This window comes from Carcharodon carcharias, chromosome 12 (assembly GCF_017639515.1).
Source record: "Carcharodon carcharias isolate sCarCar2 chromosome 12, sCarCar2.pri, whole genome shotgun sequence".
In the NCBI taxonomy this organism is placed as follows: Eukaryota; Metazoa; Chordata; class Chondrichthyes; order Lamniformes; family Lamnidae; genus Carcharodon; species Carcharodon carcharias.
This window is the reverse complement of record NC_054478.1, coordinates 140,891,367-140,912,505: the sequence shown is the minus strand read 5'-3', so window position 1 is coordinate 140,912,505 and position 21,139 is coordinate 140,891,367. Positions and strand designations below refer to the sequence as shown.

At 70.2% G+C, this 21,139-nt stretch overlaps 1 protein-coding gene across 1 annotated transcript in view; it reads left to right on the top strand.

Annotated features, from left to right (window-relative positions):
* The window catches only part of LOC121284739 (collagen alpha-1(XVIII) chain-like), a 224,916-nt gene that overhangs the window by 155,286 nt on the left and 48,491 nt on the right, over nt 1-21,139 (top strand). The window contains exon 9 of the mRNA XM_041200291.1: nt 20,947-20,973. Coding sequence (XP_041056225.1) covers nt 20,947-20,973 — 27 coding nt within the window. The remainder of the gene's footprint in view (nt 1-20,946; nt 20,974-21,139) is intronic.

Below are 21,139 nucleotides of genomic sequence, written 5' to 3'. Positions count from 1 at the left end.
CCCGCCTCTCTCACTCCTGCCTCTCCCGCTCCCTCCCACTCCCGCCTCTCTCACACACTCCCACTCCCGCCTCTCCCACTCCCGCCTCTCCCACTCCTGCCTCTGCCCCTCCCGCCTCTCCCACTCCTGCCTCACCCACTCCCGCCTCTCCCACTCCCGCCTCTCCCGCTCCCACCTCTCCCACTCCCGCCTCTCCCACTCCTGCCTCTCCCCTCCCCACCTCTCCCACTCCCGCCTCTCACCTCCCCACCTCTCCCCCTCCCACCTCTCCCCATCCCCCCCACACCCACTCCCCACCACCCCGCCTCTCCCCCTCCCCACCTCTCCCACTCCTGCCTCTCCCCTCCCCACCTCTCCCCTTCCCCGCCTCTCCCACTCCTGCTTCTCCCGCTCCCCACCTCTCCAGCTCCCGCCTCTCCCCCTCCCCACCTCTCCCACTCCTGCCTCTCTCACTCCCACCTCTCCAACCCACGCCTCTCCCCCCAACTCTCCCACTCCCGCCTCTCCCCGTCCCCGCCTCTCCCACTCCCGCCTCTCCCGCTTCCGCCTCTCTCACTCCCGCCTCTCCCGCTCCCGCCTCTCTCACTCCCGCCTCTCTCACTCCCGCCTCTCCCGCTCACTCCCACTCCCGCCTCTCCCGCTTCGCTTTTCCCACTCCGGCCTCTCCCACTCCCGCCTCTCCCACTCCCGCCTCTCCCACTGCCGCCTCACCCCCTCCCGCCTCTCCCACTCCAGCCTCTCCCACTCCCGCCTCTCCCACTCCCGCCTCTCCCACTCCCGCCTCTCCCGCTCCAACCTCTCCCGCTCCCGCCTCTCCCACTCCCGCCCCTCTCACTCCCGCCTCTCCCACTCCCGCCTCTCCCACTCCCGCCTCTCCCACTCCCTCCTGCTCCTGCCTCTCCTGCTCCCTCTCACTCCCACATCTCCCGCTCCCCACCTCTCCCAATTCCTACATCTCCCGCTCCCACCTCTCCCGCTCCCGCCTCTCCCACTCCCGTCTCTCCCCCTCCCGCCTCTCCCCCTCCCGCCTCTCCCCCTCCCGCCTCTCCCCATCCCTGCCTCTCCCCCTCCCGCCTCTCCCCCTCCCGCCTCTCCCACTCCCGCCTCTCCCACTCCCGCCTCTCCCACTCCCGCCTCTCCCACTCCCGCCTCTCCCGCTCCCTCCCACCCCCACCTCTCCCACTCCTGCCACTCCCCTCCCCACCTCTACCCCTCCCCACCTCTCCCACTCCCGCCTCTCCCCTCCCCTCCTCTCCCACTCCCGCCTCTCCCCTCCCCACCTCTCCCATCCCGCCTCTCCCCCTCTCCTGCTCCACCCACTCCCGCATTCCCGCTCCAGCCACTCCCACCTCTCCCCCTCCTGCCTCTCCCGCTCCCGCCTCTCTCACTCCCGCCTCTCTCACTCCTTCCTCTCCCACTCCCGCCTCTCTCACTCCTGCCTCTCCTGCTCCCTCCCACTACCGCCTCTCTCACTCCTCCCTCTCTCGCTCCCTCACACTCGCGCCTCTCCACTCCCGCCCTCTCCCGCTCCCGACTCTCCCACTCCTGCCTCTCGCGCTCCCGCCCCTCTCACTCCCGCCTCTCTCATCCCGCCCCTCCCCACTCCCTCCTGCTCCTGCCTCTCCTGCTCCCACTCAGTCCCATATCTCCTGCTCCCCACCTCTCCCAATTCCTACATCTCCTGCTCCCACCTCTCCCGCTCCCACCTCTCTGCTCCCGCCTCTTCCCCTCCCACCCTCTCTCACTCCCACCTCTCCCACTCCCGCCTCTCCCCGTCCCGCCTCTCTCACTTCCACCTCTCTCACTCCCGCCTCTCTCACTCCTGCCTCTCCTTCTCCCACCTCTGCCCCTCCCGCCTCTCCCGCTCCCTCCCACTCCCGCCTCTCCCAATCCCACCTCTCCCGCTCCCACCTCTCCCGCTCCCTCCCACTCCCGCCTCTCCCGCTCCCGCCTCTCTCACTCCCGCCTCTCTCACTCCCGCCTCTCTCACTCCTGCCTCACCCACTCCCTCCCACTCCCACCTCTCCCACTCCCGCCTCCCCCGCTCCCGCCTCTCTCACTCCTGCCTCTCCCCCTCCCGCCTCTCCTCTCCCCACCTCTCCCCCTCCCACCTCTCCCCATCCCCCCCACACCCACTCCCCACCACCCCGCCTCTCCCCCTCCCCACCTCTCCCACTCCTGCCTCTCCCCTCCCCACCTCTCCCCTTCCCCGCCTCTCCCACTCCTGCTTCTCCCGCTCCCCACCTCTCCAGCTCCCGCCTCTCCCCCTCCCACCTCTCCCGCTCCTGCCTCTCCCCTCCCCACCTCTCCCAATCCTGCCTCTCCCCCTCCACACCTCTCCCACTCCCACCTCTTCCTCCCCACCTCTCCCACTCCCACCTCTCCCACTCCTGCCTCTCTCACTCCCAACTCTCCAACCCACGCCTCTCCCCCCCAACTCTCCCACTCCCGCCTCTCCCCGTCCCCGCCTCTCCCACTCCCGCCTCTCCCGCTCCCGCCTCTCTCACTCCCGCCTCTCCCGCTCCCGCCTCTCTCACTCCCGCCTCTCCCACTCCCGCCTCTCCCGCTTCGCCTTTCCCACTCCGGCCTCTCCCACTCCCGCCTCTCCCACTCCCGCCTCTCCCACTGCCGCCTCACCCCCCTCCCGCCTCTCCCACTCCAGCCTCTCCCACTCCCGCCTCTCCCACTCCCGCCTCTCCCACTCCTGCCTCTCCCACTCCCGCCTCTCCCACTCCCGCCTCTCCCACTCCTGCCTCTCCCACTCCCGCCTCTCCCACTCCCGCCTCTCCCACTCCCTCCTGCTCCTGCCTCTCCTGCTCCCTCTCACTCCCACATCTCCCGCTCCCCACCTCTCCCAATTCCTACATCTCCCGCTCCCACCTCTCCCGCTCCCACCTCTCCCCCTCCCGCCTCTCCCACTCCTGCCTCTCCCCCTGCCGCCTCTCCTGCTCCCACCTCTCCCACTCCCGCCTCTCCCACTCCCGCCTCTCCCCCTCCCGCTCCCTCCCACTCCTGCTCCCTCCCACTCCCCGCCTCTCCCCCCCGCCTCACCCACTCCCGTCTCTCCCCCTCCCGCTCCCTCCCACTCCTGCTCCCTCCCACTCCCCACTTCTCCCCCCCGCCTCTCCCACTCCCGTCTCTCCCCCTCCCGCCTCTCCCACTCCCGTCTCTCCCCCTCCCGCCTCTCCCCCTTCCGCCTCTCCCCCTCCCGCCTCTCCCCCTCCCGCCTCTCCCACTCCCGCCTCTCCCCCTCCCGCCTCTCCCCCATCCCTGCCTCTCCCCCTCCCGCCTCTCCCACTCCCGCCTCTCTCACTCCCGCCTCTCCAATTCCCTCCCACTCCCGCCCCTCCCACTCCCGCCTCTCCCGCTCCCAACTCTCCCCCTCCCCACCTCTCCCACTCCTGCCACACCCCTCCCCACCTCTCCCACTCCCGCCTCTCCCCTCCCCTCCTCTCCCACTCCCGCCTCTCCCCTACCCACCTCTCCCAATCCCGCCTCTCCCCCTCCCCACCTCTCCCACTCCCGCCTCTCCCACTCCTGCCTCTCTCGCTCCCGCCTCTCCCACTCCCGCCTCTCCCCCTCCCGCTCCCGCCTCTCCCACACCCGCCTCTCCCACTCCCGCCTCTCCCCCTCCCCACCTCCCCGCCTCTCCCCCTCCCCACCTCTCCCTCTCCCGCCTCTCCCCTCCCCACCTCTCCCCCTCCCCGCTTCTCCCACTCCTGCCTCTCCCGCTCCCACCTCTCCCCCTCCCCGCCTCTCCCACTCCTACTTCTCCCACTCCTGCCTCTCCCCCTCCCCACCTCTCCCACTCCCGCCACTCCCACTCCCGCCTCTCCCGCTCCCGTCTCTCCCACTCCCCCCTCTCCCACTCCTGCTTCCCCCCTCCCCAGCCCTCCCTCTCCCACCTCTCCCACTCCCGACTCTCCCCCTCCCCGCCTCTCCCGCTCCCGCCTCTCTCACTCCTGCCTCTCCCCCTCCCGCCTCACCCACTCCCGCCTCTCCCACTCCCGCCTCTCCCACTCCCGCCTCTCTCACTCCTGCCTCTCCCCCTCCCGCTTCACCCACTCCCGCCTCTCCCGCTCGCACCTCTCCCACACCCGCCTCTCCTCTCCCCACCTCTCCCATTCCCGACTCTCCCCTCCCCACCTCTCCCACTCCCGCCTCTCCCCTCCCCACCTCTCCCCCTTCCGCCTCTCCCCCTCCCGCCTCTCCCCCTCCCCACCTCTCCCACTCCCCACCTCCCCTCCTCTCCCCCTCCCCACCTCTCCCCCTCCCCACCTCTCCCACTCCCGCCTCTCCCCTCCCCACCTCTCCCCCTTCCGCCTCTCCCCCTCCCGCCTCTCCCCCTCCCCACCTCTCCCACTCCCCACCTCCCCGCCTCTCCCCCTCCCCACCTCTCCCCCTCCCCGCCTCTCCCACTCCTGTTTCTCCCGCTCCCCACCTCTCCTTCTCCCGCCTCTCCCCCTCCCACCTCTCCCGCTCCTGCCTCTCTCACTCCCGCCTCTCCCCCTCCCCACCGCTCCCACGCCCGCCTCTCCCCTCCCCACCTCTCCCCCTCCCCGCCTCTCCCACTCCTGCCTCTCCCGCTCCCACCTCTCCCCCTCCCCGCCTCTCCCACTCCTGCTTCTCCCGCTCCCCACCTCTCCTGCTCCCGCCTCTCCCCCTCCCGCCTCTCCCGCTCCTGCCTCTCTCACTCCCGCCTCTCCCCCTCCCCACCTCTCCCACTCCTGCCTCTCCCGCTCCCACCTCTCCCCCTCCCCGCCTCTCCAACTCCCGCCTCTCCCGCTCCCGCCTCTCCCGCTCCCGCCTCTCTCGCTCCCGCCTCTCCCCCTTCCGCCTCTCCCCCTCCCGCCTCTCCCCCTCCCCACCTCCCCGCCTCTCCCCCTCCCCACCTCTCCCACTCCCACCTCTCCCCTCCCCACCTCTCCCCCTCCCCGCTTCTCCCACTCCCGCCTCTCTCGCTCCCGCCTCTCCCACTCCTGCCTCTCCCACTCCCGCCTCTCCCACTCCCACCTCTCCCACTCCCGACTCTCCTCTCCCCACCTCTCCCATTCCCGCCTCTCCCCTCCCCACCTCTCCCCCTTCCGCCTCTCCCCCTCCCGCCTCTCCCCCTCCCCACCTCTCCCACTCCCCACCTCCCCGCCTCTCCCCCTCCCCACCTCTCCCCCTCCCCACCTCTCCCACTCCCGCCTCTCCCCTCCCCACCTCTCCCCCTTCCGCCTCTCCCCCTCCCGCCTCTCCCCCTCCCCACCTCTCCCACTCCCCACCTCCCCGCCTCTCCCCCTCCCCACCTCTCCCCCTCCCCGCCTCTCCCACTCCTGCCTCTCCCGCTCCCCACCTCTCCCCCTCCCCGCCTCTCCCACTCCTGCTTCTCCCGCTCCCCACCTCTCCTGCTCCCGCCTCTCCCCCTCCCGCCTCTCCCGCTCCTGCCTCTCTCACTCCCGCCTCTCCCCCTCCCCACCTCTCCCACTCCTGCCTCTCCCGCTCCCACCTCTCCCCCTCCCCGCCTCTCCCACTCCCGCCTCTCCCGCTCCCGCCTCTCCCGCTCCCGCCTCTCTCGCTCCCGCCTCTCCCCCTTCTGCCTCTCCCCCTCCCGCCTCTCCCCCTCCCCACCTCCCCGCCTCTCCCCCTCCCCACCTCTCCCACTCCCGCCTCTCCCCTCCCCACCTCTCCCCCTCCCCGCTTCTCCCACTCCCGCCTCTCTCGCTCCCGCCTCTCCCACTCCTGCCTCTCCCACTCCTGCCTCTCCCACTCCCACTCCCACCTCTCCCACTCCTGCCTCTCCCCCTCCCCACCTCTCCCACTCCCGCCACTCCCACTCCCGCCTCTCCCGCTCCCGTCTCTCCCACTCCCCCCTCTCCCACTCCTGCTTCCCCACTCCCCACCCCTCCCTCTCCCACCTCTCCCACTCCCGACTCTCCCCCTCCCCGCCTCTCCCGCTCCCGCCGCTACCACTCCCTCATCTCCCGCTCCTGCCTCTCCCGCTCCCCACCTCTCCCAATTCCCACTCTCCCCCTCTCCCGCCTCTCCCGCTCCCGCCTCTCCCACTCCCACCTCTCCTGCTCCCACTCACTCCCGCATCTCCCGCTCCAGCCACTCCCACCTCTCCCCCTCCTGCCTCTCCCGCTCCCACCTCTCTCACTCCCGCCTCTCTCACTCCCGCCTCTCCCACTCCCGCCTCTCTCACTCCTGCCTCTCCTGCTCCCTCCCACTACCGCCTCTCTCACTCCTCCCTCTCTCGCTCCCTCACACTCGCGCCTCTCCCACTCCCGCCGCTCCCGCTCCCGACTCTCCCACTCCTGCCTCTCTCACTCCCGCCTCTCTCATCCCACCCCTCCCACTCCCTCCTGCTCCTGCCTCTCCTGCTCCCACTCAGTCCCATATCTCCTGCTCCCCACCTCTCCCAATTCCTACATCTCCCGCTCCCACCTCTCCCGCTCCCACCTCTCCCGCTCCCGCCTCTTCCCCTCCCGCCTCTCTCACTCCCACCTCTCTCACTCCCATCTCTCCCACTCCCGCCTCTCCCCTTCCCGCCTCTCCCGCTCCCTCCCACTCCCGCTCCCTCCCACTCCCGCTCCCTCCCACTCCCGCCTCTCCCGCTCCCGCCTCTCTCACTCCCGCCTCTCTCACTCCCGCCTCTCTCACTCCTGCCTCACCCACTCCCTCCCACTCCCGCCTCTCCCGCTCCCGCCTCTCACTCCCGCCTCTCTCACTCCTGCCTCTCCCGCTCCCTCCCACTCCCGCCTCTCTCACTCCCTCCCACTCCCGCCTCTCCCACTCCCGCCTCTCCCACTCCTGCCTCTGCCCCTCCCGCCTCTCCCACTCCTGCCTCACCCACTCCCGCCTCTCCCACTCCCGCCTCTCCCGCTCCCACCTCTCCCACTCCCGCCTCTCCCACTCCTGCCTCTCCCCTCCCCACCTCTCCCACTCCCGCCTCTCACCTCCCCACCTCTCCCCCTCCCACCTCTCCCCATCCCCCCCACACCCACTCCCCACCACCCCGCCTCTCCCCCTCCCCACCTCTCCCACTCCTGCCTCTCCCCTCCCCACCTCTCCCCTTCCCCGCCTCTCCCACTCCTGCTTCTCCCGCTCCCCACCTCTCCAGCTCCCGCCTCTCCCCCTCCCCACCTCTCCCACTCCTGCCTCTCTCACTCCCACCTCTCCAACCCACGCCTCTCCCCCCCAACTCTCCCACTCCCGCCTCTCCCCGTCCCCGCCTCTCCCACTCCCGCCTCTCCCGCTTCCGCCTCTCTCACTCCCGCCTCTCCCGCTCCCGCCTCTCTCACTCCCGCCTCTCTCACTCCCGCCTCTCCCGCTCACTCCCACTCCCGCCTCTCCCGCTTCGCCTTTCCCACTCCGGCCTCTCCCACTCCCGCCTCTCCCACTCCCGCCTCTCCCACTGCCGCCTCTCTCACTCACGCCTCTCTCACTCCAGCCTCTCCCACTCCCGCCTCTCCCACTCCCGCCTCTCCCACTCCCGCCTCTCCCGCTCCAACCTCTCCCGCTCCCGCCTCTCCCACTCCCGCCCCTCTCACTCCCGCCCCTCTCCCTCTCCCACTCCCGCCTCTCCCACTCCCGCCTCTCCCACTCCCTCCTGCTCCTGCCTCTCCTGCTCCCTCTCACTCCCACATCTCCCGCTCCCCACCTCTCCCAATTCCTACATCTCCCGCTCCCACCTCTCCCGCTCCCGCCTCTCCCACTCCCGTCTCTCCCCCTCCCGCCTCTCCCCCTCCCCGCCTCTCCCCCTCCCACCTCTCCCCCTCCCGCCTCTCCCCCTCCCGCCTCTCCCACTCCCGCCTCTCCCCCTCCCGCCTCTCCCCATCCCTGCCTCTCCCCCTCCCGCCTCTCCCCCTCCCGCCTCTCCCACTCCCGCCTCTCCCACTCCCGCCTCTCCCACTCCCGCCTCTCCCGCTCCCAACTCTCCCCATCCCCACCTCTCCCACTCCTGCCACTCCCCTCCCCACCTCTACCCCTCCCCACCTCTCCCACTCCCGCCTCTCCCCTCCCCTCCTCTCCCACTCCCGCCTCTCCCCTCCCCACCTCTCCCAATCCCGCCTCTCCCCCTCTCCCGCTCCCACTCACTCCCGCATCTCCCGCTCCAGCCACTCCCACCTCTCCCCCTCCTGCCTCTCCCGCTCCCGCCTCTCTCACTCCCGCCTCTCTCACTCCTGCCTCTCCCACTCCCGCCTCTCTCACTCCTGCCTCTCCTGCTCCCTCCCACTACCGCCTCTCTCACTCCTCCCTCTCTCGCTCCCTCACACTCGCGCCTCTCCCACTCCCGCCTCTCCCGCTCCCGACTCTCCCACTCCTGCCTCTCGCGCTCCCGCCCCTCTCACTCCCGCCTCTCTCATCCCGCCCCTCCCACTCCCTCCTGCTCCTGCCTCTCCTGCTCCCACTCAGTCCCATATCTCCTGCTCCCCACCTCTCCCAATTCCTACATCTCCTGCTCCCACCTCTCCCGCTCCCACCTCTCCTGCTCCCGCCTCTTCCCCTCCCACCTCTCTCACTCCCACCTCTCCCACTCCCGCCTCTCCCCTTCCCGCCTCTCTCACTTCCACCTCTCTCACTCCCGCCTCTCTCACTCCTGCCTCTCCTTCTCCCACCTCTGCCCCTCCCGCCTCTCCCGCTCCCTCCCACTCCCGCCTCTCCCAATCCCACCTCTCCCGCTCCCACCTCTCCCGCTCCCTCCCACTCCCGCCTCTCCCGCTCCCGCCTCTCTCACTCCCGCCTCTCTCACTCCCGCCTCTCTCACTCCTGCCTCACCCACTCCCTCCCACTCCCACCTCTCCCACTCCCGCCTCCCCCGCTCCCGCCTCTCTCACTCCTGCCTCTCCCCCTCCCGCCTCTCCTCTCCCCACCTCTCCCCCTCCCGCCTCTCCCCATCCCCCCCACACCCACTCCCCCCCACCCCGCCTCTCCCCCTCCCCACCTCTCCCACTCCTGCCTCTCCCCTCCCCACCTCTCCCCTTCCCCGCCTCTCCCACTCCTGCTTCTCCCGCTCCCCACCTCTCCAGCTCCCGCCTCTCCCCCTCCCACCTCTCCCGCTCCTGCCTCTCCCCTCCCCACCTCTCCCAATCCTGCCTCTCCCCCTCCACACCTCTCCCACTCCCACCTCTTCCCTCCCCACCTCTCCCACTCCCACCTCTCCCACTCCTGCCTCTCTCACTCCCAACTCTCCAACCCACGCCTCTCCCCCCCAACTCTCCCACTCCCGCCTCTCCCCGTCCCCGCCTCTCCCACTCCCGCCTCTCCCGCTTCCGCCTCTCTCACTCCCGCCTCTCCCGCTCCCGCCTCTCTCACTCCCGCCTCTCCCACTCCCGCCTCTCCCGCTTCGCCTTTCCCACTCCGGCCTCTCCCACTCCCGCCTCTCCCACTCCCGCCTCTCCCACTGCCGCCTCACCCCCTCCCGCCTCTCCCACTCCAGCCTCTCCCACTCCCGCCTCTCCCACTCCCGCCTCTCCCACTCCTGCCTCTCCCACTCCCGCCTCTCCCACTCCCGCCTCTCCCACTCCTGCCTCTCCCACTCCCGCCTCTCCCACTCCCGCCTCTCCCACTCCCTCCTGCTCCTGCCTCTCCTGCTCCCTCTCACTCCCACATCTCCCGCTCCCATCTCACCCGCTCCCACCTCTCCCCCTCCCGCCTCTCCCACTCCTGCCTCTCCCCCTGCCGCCTCTCCTGCTCCCACCTCTCCCACTCCCGCCTCTCCCACTCCCGCCTCTCCCCCTCCCGCTCCCTCCCACTCCTGCTCCCTCCCACTCCCCGCCTCTCCCCCCCGCCTCACCCACTCCCGTCTCTCCCCCTCCCGCTCCCTCCCACTCCTGCTCCCTCCCACTCCCCACTTCTCCCCCCCGCCTCTCCCACTCCCGTCTCTCCCCCTCCCGCCTCTCCCACTCCCGTCTCTCCCCCTCCCGCCTCTCCCCCTTCCGCCTCTCCCCCTCCCGCCTCTCCCCCTCCCGCCTCTCCCACTCCCGCCTCTCCCCCTCCCGCCTCTCCCCATCCCTGCCTCTCCCCCTCCCGCCTCTCCCACTCCCGCCTCTCTCACTCCCGCCTCTCCAATTCCCTCCCACTCCCGCCCCTCCCACTCCCGCCTCTCCCGCTCCCAACTCTCCCCCTCCCCACCTCTCCCACTCCTGCCACACCCCTCCCCACCTCTCCCACTCCCGCCTCTCCCCTCCCCTCCTCTCCCACTCCCGCCTCTCCCCTACCCACCTCTCCCAATCCCGCCTCTCCCCCTCCCCACCTCTCCCACTCACGCCTCTCCCACTCCTGCCTCTCTCGCTCCCGCCTCTCCCACTCCCGCCTCTCCCCCTCCCGCTCCCGCCTCTCCCACACCCGCCTCTCCCACTCCCGCCACTCCCACTCCCCACCTCCCCGCCTCTCCCCCCTCCCCACCTCTCCCTCTCCCGCCTCTCCCCTCCCCACCTCTCCCCCTCCCCGCTTCTCCCACTCCTGCCTCTCCCGCTCCCACCTCTCCCCCTCCCCGCCTCTCCCACTCCTACTTCTCCCGCTCCCCACCTCTCCTGCTCCCACCTCTCCCCCTCCCGCCTCTCCCGCTCCTGCCTCTCTCACTCCCGCCTCTCCCACTCCCGCCTCTCCCACTCCTGCCTCTCCCACTCCCGCCTCTCCCGCTCCCGCCTCTCTCGCTCCCGCCTCTCCCACTCCTGCCTCTCCCACTCCCGCCTCTCCCGCTCCCACCTCTCCCCCTCCCGCCTCTCCCGCTCCTGCCTCTCTCACTCCCGCCTCTCCCACTCCCGCCTCTCCCACTCCTGCCTCTCCCACTCCTGCCTCTCCCACTCCCCGCCTCTCCCACTCCCACCTCTCCCACTCCCGCCTCTCTCACTCCAGCCTCTCCCAATCTCCGCCTCTCCCACTCCTGCCTCTCCCACTCCCACCACTCCCACTCCCTCCTGCTCCTGCCTCACCTGCTCCCTCTCACTCCCACATCTCCCGCTCCCCACCTCTCCCAATTCCTACATCTCCCGCTCCCACCTCTCCCGCTCCCGCCTCTCCCACTCCTGCCTCTCCCGCTCCCGCCTCTCTCACTCCAGCCTCTCCCAATCCCCGCCTCTCCCACTCCTGCCTCTCCCACTCCCACTCCCACCTCTCCCACTCCTGCCTCTCCCCCTCCCCACCTCTCCCATTCCCGCCACTCCCACTCCCGCCTCTCCCGCTCCCGTCTCTCCCACTCCCCCCTCTCCCACTCCTGCTTCCCCACTCCCCACCCCTCCCTCTCCCACCTCTCCCCCTCCCCGCCTCTCCCGCTCCCGCCGCTACCACTCCCTCATCTCCCGCTCCTGCCTCTCCCACTCCCCACCTCTCCCAATTCCCACTCTCCCCCTCTCCCGCATCTCCCGCTCCAGCCACTCCCACCTCTCCCGCTCCCGCCTCTGCCACTCCCACCTCTCCTGCTCCCACTCACTCCCGCATCTCCAGCTCCAGCCACTCCCACCTCTCCCCCTCCTGCCTCTCCCGCTCCCGCCTCTCTCACTCCCGCCTCTCTCACTCCTTCCTCTCCCAATCCCGCCTCTCTCACTCCTGCCTCTCCTGCTCCCTCCCACTACCGCCTCTCTCACTCCTGCCTCTCTCGCTCCCTCCCACTCCCGCCTCTCCCACTCCCGCCTCTCCCGCTCCCGACTCTCCCACTCCTGCCTCTCGCGCTCCCGCCCCTCTCACTCCCGCCTCTCTCATCCCGCCCCTCCCACTTCCTCCTGCTCCTGCCTCTCCTGCTCCCACTCAGTCCCATATCTCCTGCTCCCCACCTCTCCTAATTCCTACATCTCCCGCTCCCACCTCTCCCATTCCCGCCTCTTCCCCTCCCACCTCTCTCACTCCCACCTCTCCCACTCCCGCCTCTCCCAATCCCGCCTCTCTCACTCCTGCCTCTCCCACTCCCGCCTCTCCCAATCCCACCTCTCCCGCTCCCACCTCTCCCGCTCCCTCCCACTCCCGCCTCTCCCGCTCCCGCCTCTCTCCCTCCCGCTTCTCTCACTCCCGCCTCTCTCACTCCTGCCTCTCCCACTCCCGCCTCTCCCAATCCCACCTCTCCCACTCCCGCCTCTCCCGCTCCTGCCTCTCACTCCCGCCTCTCTCACTCCTGCCTCTCCCGCTCCCGCCTCCCCCGCTCCCGCCTCTCCCACTCCTGCCTCTCCCACTCCCACCTCACCCACTCCCGCCTCTCCCACTCCCGCCTCTCCCACTCCCGCCTCTCCCACTCCTGCCTCTCCCACTCCCGCCTCTCACCTCCACACCTCTCCCCCTCCCACCTCTCCCCATCCCCCCCACTCCCACTCCCGCCTCTCCCACTCCCGCTTCTCCCACTCCTGCCTCTCCCTTCCCCACCTCTCCCACTCCTGCCTCTCCCCTCCCCGCCTCTCCCACTCCCGCCTCTCCCACTCCCGCTTCTCCCACTCCTGCCTCTCCCCTCCCCACCTCTCCCACTCCTGCCTCTCCCCTTCCCCGCCTCTCCCACTCCTGCTTCTCCCGCTCCCCACCTCTCCTGCTCCCGCCTCTCCCCCTCCCACCTCTCCCGCTCCTGCCTCTCCCCTCCCCACCTCTCCCAATCCTGCCTCTCCCCCTCCACACCTCTCCCACTCCCACCTCTCCCACTCCTGCCTCTCTCACTCCCACCTCTCCCACCCACGCCTCTCCCCCCCAACTCTCCCACTCCCGCCTCTCCCCGTCCCCGCCTCTCCCACTCCCACCTCTCCCACTCCTGCCTCTCTCACTCCCACCTCTCCCACCCACGCCTCTCCCCCCCAACTCTCCCACTCCCGCCTCTCCCCGTCCCCGCCTCTCCCACTCCCGCCTCTCCCGCTCCCGCCTCTCCCACTCCCGCCTCTCCCGCTCCCGCCTCTCTCTCTCCCGCCTCTCTCACTCCCGCCTCTCCCGCTCACTCCCACTCCCGCCTCTCCCGCTCTCGCCTTTCCCACTCCGGCCTCTCCCAATCCCGCCTCTCCCGCTTCCCGCCTCTCCTGCTCCAACCTCTCCCGCTCCCACCTCTCCCGCTCCCTCCCACTCCCGCCTCTCCCACTCCCGCCTCTCCCACTCCCGCCTCTCTCACTCCCGCCTCTCCCGCTCCCGCCTCTCCCACTCCCGCCTCTCCCGCTCCCGCCTCTCTCACTCCCGCCTCTCTCACTCCCGCCTCTCCCGCTCATTCCCACTCCCGCCTCTCCCGCTCTCGCCTTTCCCACTCCGACCTCAACCAATCCCGCCTCTCCCGCTTCCCGCCTCTCCTGCTCCAACCTCTCCCGCTCCCACCTCTCCCGCTCCCTCCCACTCCCGCCTCTCCCGCTCCCGCCTCTCTCACTCCCGCCTCTCTCCCTCCTGCCTCACCCACTCCCTCCCACTCCCGCCTCTCCCACTCCCGCCTCTCCCACTCCCGCCTCTCCCGCTCCCTCCGACTCCCGCCTCTCCCAATCCCGCCTCTCCCACTTCCCGCCTCTCCTGCTCCAACCTCTCCCGCTCCCACCTCTCCCGCTCCCTCCCACTCCCGCCTCTCCCGCTCCCGCCTCTCTCACTCCTGCCTCTCCCCCTCCCGCCTCTCCCACTCCCGCCTCTCCCACTCCCGCCTCTCCCACTCCTGCCTCTCCCTTCCCCACCTCTCCCACTGCCGCCTCTCCCCTCCCCACCTCTCCCACTCCCGCCTCTCACCTCCCCACCTCTCCCCCTCCCGCCTCTCCCCATCCCCCCCACTCCCACTCCCCACCACTCCCGCCTCTCCCGCTCCCGCCTCTCTCTCTCCCGCCTCTCTCACTCCCGCCTCTCCCGCTCACTCCCACTCCCGCCTCTCCCGCTCTCGCCTTTCCCACTCCGGCCTCTCCCAATCCCGCCTCTCCCGCTTCCCGCCTCTCCTGCTCCAACCTCTCCCGCTCCCACCTCTCCCGCTCCCTCCCACTCCCGCCTCTCCCGCTCCCGCCTCTCTCACTCCCGCCTCTCTCCCTCCTGCCTCACCCACTCCCTCCCACTCCCGCCTCTCCCACTCCCGCCTCTCCCGCTCCCTCCCACTCCCGCCTCTCCCAATCCCGCCTCTCCCGCTTCCCGCCTCTCCTGCTCCAACCTCTCCCGCTCCCACCTCTCCCGCTCCCTCCCACTCCCGCCTCTCCCGCTCCCGCCTCTCTCACTCCTGCCTCTCCCCCTCCCACCTCTCCCACTCCTGCCTCTCCCACTCCTGCCTCTCCCTTCCCCACCTCTCCCCTCCCCACCTCTCCCACTCCCGCCTCTCACCTCCCCACCTCTCCCCCTCCCGCCTCTCCCCATCCCCCCCACTCCCACTCCCCACCACCCCGCCTCTCCCCCTCCCCACCTCTCCCCCTCCCCGCTTCTCCCACTCCTGCCACTCCCGCTCCCACCTCTCCCCCTCCCCGCCTCTCCCACTCCTGTTTCTCCCGCTCCCCACCTCTCCTGCTCCCGCCTCTCCCCCTCCCGCCTCTCCTGCTCCTGCCTCTCTCACTCCCGCCTCTCCCACTTCCGCCTCTCCCGCTCCCGCCTCTCCCACTCCCGCCTCTCCCGCTCCCACCTCTCCCACTCCCGCCTCTCCCGCTCCCACCTCTCCCCCTCCCCACTTCTCCCACTCCCCACCTCTCCCGCTCCCGCCTCTCCCCTCCCCACCTCTCCCACTCCCGCCTCTCCCACTCCCGCCTCTCTCGCTCCCGCCTCTCCCTCTCCTGCCTCTCTCACTCCTGCCTCTCCCCCTCCCGCCTCTCCTCTCCCCACCTCTCCCACTCCCGCCTCTCACCTCCCCACCTCTCCCCCTCCCACCTCTCCCCATCCCCCCCACACCCACTCCCCACCACCCCGCCTCTCCCCCTCCCCACCTCTCCCACTCCTGCCTCTCCCCTCCCCACCTCTCCCCCTCCCCACCTCTACCCCTCCCCACCTCTCCCACTCCCGCCTCTCCCCTCCCCTCCTCTCCCACTCCCGCCTCTCCCCTACCCACCTCTCCCAATCCCGCCTCTCCCCCTCCCCACCTCTCCCACTCACGCCTCTCCCACTCCTGCCTCTCTCGCTCCCGCCTCTCCCACTCCCGCCTCTCTCACTCCCGCCTCTCCCCCTCCCCACCTCCCCGCCTCTCCCCCTCCCCACCTCTCCCACTCCCACCTCTCCCCTCCCCGCCTCTCCCCCTCCCCACCTCTCCCACTCACGCCTCTCCCACTCCTGCCTCTCTCGCTCCCGCCTCTCCCACTCCCGCCTCTCCCCCTCCCGCTCCCGCCTCTCCCCCTCCCCATCTCCCCGCCTCTCCCCCTCCCCACCTCTCCCACTCCCACCTCTCCCCTCCCTACCTCTCCCCCTCCCCGCTTCTCCCACTCCTGCCTCTCCCGCTCCCACCTCTCCCCCTCCCCGCCTCTCCCACTCCTACTTCTCCCGCTCCCCACCTCTCCTGCTCCCACCTCTCCCCCTCCCGCCTCTCCCCCTCCCGCCTCTCCCGCTCCCACCTCTCCCGCTCCCGCCTCTCTCGCTCCCGCCTCTCCCACTCCTGCCTCTCCCACTCCTGCCTCTCCCACTCCCGCCTCTCCCACTCCCACCTCTCCCACTCCCGCCTCTCTCACTCCAGCCTCTCCCAATCCCCGCCTCTCCCACTCCTGCCTCTCCCACTCCCACCACTCCCACTCCCTCCTGCTCCTGCCTCACCTGCTCCCTCTCACTCCCACATCTCCCGCTCCCCACCTCTCCCAATTCCTACATCTCCCGCTCCCACCTCTCCCGCTCCCGCCTCTCCCACTCCAGCCTCTCCCGCTCCCTGCCTCTCCCGCTCCTGCCTCTCCCACTCCCGCCACTCCCACTCCCACCTCTCCCACTCCTGCCTCTCCCCCTCCCCACCTCTCCCATTCCCGCCACTCCCACTCCCGCCTCTCCCGCTCCCGTCTCTCCCACTCCCCCCTCTCCCACTCCTGCTTCCCCACTCCCCACCCCTCCCTCTCCCACCTCTCCCACTCCCGACTCTCCCCCTCCCCGCCTCTCCCGCTCCCGCCGCTACCACTCCCTCATCTCCCGCTCCTGCCTCTCCCGCTCCCCACCTCTCCCAATTCCCACTCTCCCCCTCTCCAGCCTCTCCCGCTCCCGCCTCTGCCACTCCCACCTCTCCTGCTCCCACTCACTCCCGCATCTCCCGCTCCAGCCACTCCCACCTCTCCCCCTCCTGCCACTCCCGCTCCCGCCTCTCCCACTCCCGCCTCTCTCACTCCCGCCTCTCCCACTCCCGACTCTCCCACTCCTGCCTCTCCCGCTCCCACCACTCCCGCTCCCACCTCTCCCGCTCCCGCCTCTCTCACTCCCGCCTCTCTCACTCCTTCCTCTCCCAATCCCGCCTCTCTCACTCCTGCCTCTCTCGCTCCCTCCCACTCCCGCCTCTCCCACTCCCGCCTCTCCCGCTCCCGACTCTCCCGCTCCCGCCCCTCTCACTCCCGCCTCTCTCATCCCGCCCCTCCCACTCCCTCCTGCTCCTGCCTCTCCTGCTCCCACTCAGTCCCATATCTCCTGCTCCCCACCTCTCCCAATTCCTACATCTCCCGCTCCCACCACTCCCGCTCCCACCTCTCCCGCTCCCGCCTCTTCCCCTCCCACCTCTCTCACTCCCGCCTCTCTCACTCCCACCTCTCTCACTCCCACCTCTCTCACTCCCACCTCTCCCACTCCCGCCTCTCCCCTTCCCGCCTCTCTCACTTCCGCCTCTCTCACTCCCGCCTCTCTCACTCCCGCCTCTCTCACTCCTGCCTCTCCCACTCCCACCTCTGCCCCTCCCGCCTCTCCCGCTCCCTCCCACTCCCGCCTCTCCCAATCCCACCTCTCCCGCTTCCCGCCTCTCCGGCTCCAACCTCTCCTGCTCCCACCTCTCCCGCTCCCTCCCACTCCTGCCTCTCCCGCTCCCGCCTCTCTCACTCCCGCCTCTCTCACTCCCCCCTCTCTCACTCCCGCCTCTCTCCCTCCTGCCTCACCCACTCCCTCCCACTCCCGCCTCTCCCACTCCCGCCTCTCCCGCTCCCTCCCACTCCCGCCTCTCCCAATCCCGCCTCTCCCACTGCTGCTTCTCCCGCTCCCCACCTCTCCAGCTCCCGCCTCTCCCCCTCCCACCTCTCCCGCTCCTGCCTCTCTCACTCCCGCCTCTCTCACTCCCGCCTCTCCCACTGCTGCTTCTCCCGCTCCCCACCTCTCCAGCTCCCGCCTCTCCCCCTCCCACCTCTCCCGCTCCTGCCTCTCCCCTCCCCACCTCTCCCAATCCTGCCTCTCCCCCTCCACACCTCTCCCACTCCCACCTCTTCCCTCCCCACCTCTCCCACTCCCACCTCTCCCACTCCTGCCTCTCTCACTCCCACCTCTCCAACCCACGCCTCTCCCCCCCAACTCTCCCACTCCCGCCTCTCCCCGTCCCCGCCTCTCCCACTCCCGCCTCTCCCGCTTCCGCCACTCTCACTCCCGCCTCTCTCACTCCTGCCTCTCCCGCTCCCTCCCACTCCTGCCTCTCCCGCTCCCGCCTCTCTCACTCCCGCCTCTCTCACTCCCGCCTCTCCCCTTCCTGCCTCTCCCACTCCCACCTCTGCCCCTCCCGCCTCTCCCGCTCCCTCCCACTCCCGCCTCTCCCAATCCCACCTCTCCCGCTTCCCGCCTCTCCCGCTCCCGCCTCTCTCACTCCTGCCTCTCCCGCTCCCGCCTCTCTCACTCCTGCCTCACCCACTCCCTCCCACTCCCGCCTCTCCCGCTCCCGCCTCCCCCGCTCCCTCCTCTCCCACTCCCGCCTCTCCCCCTCCCCACCTCTCCCACTCCCGCTCCCACCTCTCTCACTCCCACCTCTCTCACCCACGCCTCTCCCCCTCCCGCTCCCGCCTCTCCCACACCCGCCTCTCCCACTCCCGCCTCTCCCACTCCCGCCTCTCCCACCCACGCCTCTCCCCCTCCCGCTCCCGCCTCTCTCACTCCCGCCTCTCCCACCCACGCCTCTCCCCCTCCCACTCCCGCCTCTCCCACACCCGCCTCTCCCACTCCCGCCTCTCCCACTCCAACCTCTCCCACTCCCGCCTCTCCCCTCCCCACCTCTCCCACTCCCACCTCTCCTCGTCCCCGCCTCTCCCACTCCCACCTCTCTCACTCCCGCCTCTCCCGCTCCCGCCTCTCCCACTCCTGCCTCTCCCGCTCCCGCCTCTCTCACTCCCGCCTCTCTCACTCCCGCCTCTCCCACTCCCGCCTCTCCCCTCCCCTCCTCTCCCACTCCTGCCTCTCCCCCTCCCACCTCTCACACTCCCGCTCCCACCTCTCTCACTCCCACCTCTCTCCCTCCCGCCTCTCTCACTCCCGCCTCTCCCACTCCCGCTCCCGCCTCTCTCACTCCCGCCTCTCTCACTCCCGCCTCTCTCACTCCCGCCTCTCTCACTCCTGCCTCTCCCGCTCTAGCCTTTCCCACTCCTGCCTTTCCCACTCCCGCCTCTCCCACTCCCACCTCTCTCACTCCCGCCTCTCTCGCTCCCGCCTCGCTCACTACCCCCTCTCCAGCTCCCGCCTCTCCCACTCCCTTCCGCTCCCACCTCTCCCACTCCAACCTCTCCCCCTCCCGCCTCTCACCCTCCCGCCTCTCCCCCTCCCGCCTATCCCGCTCCCGCCTCTCCCACTCCCTCCTGCTCCTGCCTCTCCTGCTCCCTCACTCCCACATCTCCCGCTCCCCACCTCTCCCAATTTCTACATCTCCCGCTCCCACCTTTCCCGCTCCCACCTCTCCCCCTCCTGCCTCTCCCCCTCCCGCCTCTCCTACTCCCTCCTGCTCCCGCCTCTCCCGCTCCCACCTCTCCCACTCCCGCCTCTCCCCCTCCTGCCTCTCCCACTCCCTCATCTCCCGCTCCCGCCTCTCACGCTCCCACCTCTCCCACTCCCTCCCGCTCCCGCCTCTCCCCCTCCTGCCTCTCCCCCTTCCGCCTCTCCCCCTCCAGCCTCTCCCCCCCCGCCGCTCCCACTCCCGCCTCTCCTACTCCCGCCTCTCCCTCTCCCACCTCTCCCACTCCCTCCCGCTCCCGCCTCTCCCCCTCCAGCCTCTCCCCCTCCCGCCGCTCCTACTCCCGCCTCTCCTACTCCCGCCTCTCCCTCTCCCGCCTCTCCCACTCCCGCCTCTCCCACTCCCGCCTCTCCCACTCCCTCATCTCCCGCTCCCGCCTCTCCCGCTCCCACCTCTCCCACTCCCTCCCGCTCACGCCTCTCCCCCTCCTGCCTCTCCCCCTTCCGCCTCTCCCCCTCCAGCCTCTCCCCCTCCCGCCTCTCCTACTCCCGCCTCTCCCTCTCCCGCCTCTCCCTCTCCCACCTCTCCCACTCCCGCCTCTCCCACTCCTGCCTCTCCCGCCTCTCCCACTCCTGCCTCTCCTGCCTCTCGCGCTCCCGCTTCTCCTACTCCCGCCTCTCCCTCTCCTGCCTCTCCCACTCCCGTCTCTCCCGCTCCCGCCTCTCCCGCTCCCGCCTCTCCCACTCCTGCCTCTCCCACTCCCTCCTGCTCCTGCCTCTCCCGCTCCCACCTCTCCCACTCCCTCCTGCTCCTGCCTCTCCTGCTCCCTCTCACTCCCACATCTCCCGCTCCCCACCTCTCCCAATTCCTACATCTCCCGCTCCCACCTCTCCCGCTCCCACCTCTCCCGCCTCTCCCGCTCCCTGCCTCTCCCACTCCTGCCTCTCCCGCTCCCGCCTCTCCCACTCCCTCCCACTCCCGCCTCTCTCACTCCCGCCTCTCCCACTCCCGCCTCTCCCGCTCCCGCCTCTCCCGCTCCCGCCTCTCTCACTCCCGCCTCTCTCACTCCCGCCTCTCCCACTCCCTCCTCTCCCGCTCCCGCCTCTCTCACTCCCGCCTCTCCCACTCCCTCCTCTCCCGCTCCCACCTCTCCCACTCCCGATTCTCCCCCTCCCCGCCTCTCCCACTCCCTCCTGCTCCTGCCTCTCCCGCTCCCACCTCTCCCACTCCCTCCTGCTCCTGCCTCTCCCGCTCCCACCTCTCCCACTCCCTCCTGCTCCTGCCTCTCCTGCTCCCTCTCACTCCCACATCTCCCGCTCCCATCTCACCCGCTCCCGCCTCTCCCACTCCCGCCTCTCCCACTCCTGCCTCTCCCCCTCCCACCTCTCCCCCTGCCGCCTCTCCTGCTCCCTCCCGCTCCCGCCTCTCCCACTCCCCACTTCTCCCACTCCCTCTCACTCCCATCTCTCCCCCTCCCCGCCTCCCGCCTCTCCCACTCCCTCCCGCTCCCGCCTCTCCCGCTCCGCAGCTCTCCTGCCGGCCGTCTCTCCCGCTCCCCACCTCTCCCGCCCAGCAGCTCTCTCACTCGCTGCCTCTCTTGCTCCCTGACCCTCCCAGTTGCCACACATCCTGCTCCCTGACCTTGCTCTAGCCAAATCTCCACCCCTCCCAACTTTCCTACGTGCTGCTTCCCTCTCCTGAACCCTCGCCGTGAGCAAGGCTTCAGGAGATGGGCAGTGAGAGGCAGCAGGAGCAGCTTTAGAGTGAGAGCAGCTTCGAGTTGTAGGGTTGTGGAGGCTATGCATAATCTGGAAAGGCAACAAGAGGGAGGGCCGGCTAGAGGGAGGGTTAGCGAGCAGGACAGGCCGCTCTAAAATGGTGCCGAGAGGCAGCAACAAAGAGGGATGATCAGCAATGAGGAAGAGAGGGAAGATCGGCAGTGAAATGGAGGGTCAGTGAGAGTGAGGGTCGACAGTGACCTGGAAGCTTTGTGAGAGGGAGGGACAGGAAGCGGGACAGGCCTCTCCAAGATGGCATCAACTGGGCCATGTGACCCTACGCCAGACGCGAAACAAGGTTAAAATGAAAATGCCAATGCTACACATGAATACAGGCCCCAACAAGTGACCGACATTAAAGCAGAACGACTTTAAAACAAGGCAGCTTCAAGCTGAATGGCGGAACCAGTTTAACGGGTTGAATGAGTTGCTCTTGTATCTAATGCCCTGTTTTTTTTTTTCCTTCCTCAATAGGGCGACCCTGGAGTCAAAGGAGAACAAGTGAGTGCTGACTGAGATCTCCGACTGTGTTTGGCAGCAAGGTGTTGTCTCCCTGCATTGTCCTGCTGGTCCTTCACAGGGGCTCCCACTGATAAAGCGGAGACGTTTTCGATCCAGCCATGTCATTGGGTCCTGCTGCCTCCCCTCCTCACTGCCCATCACCCCC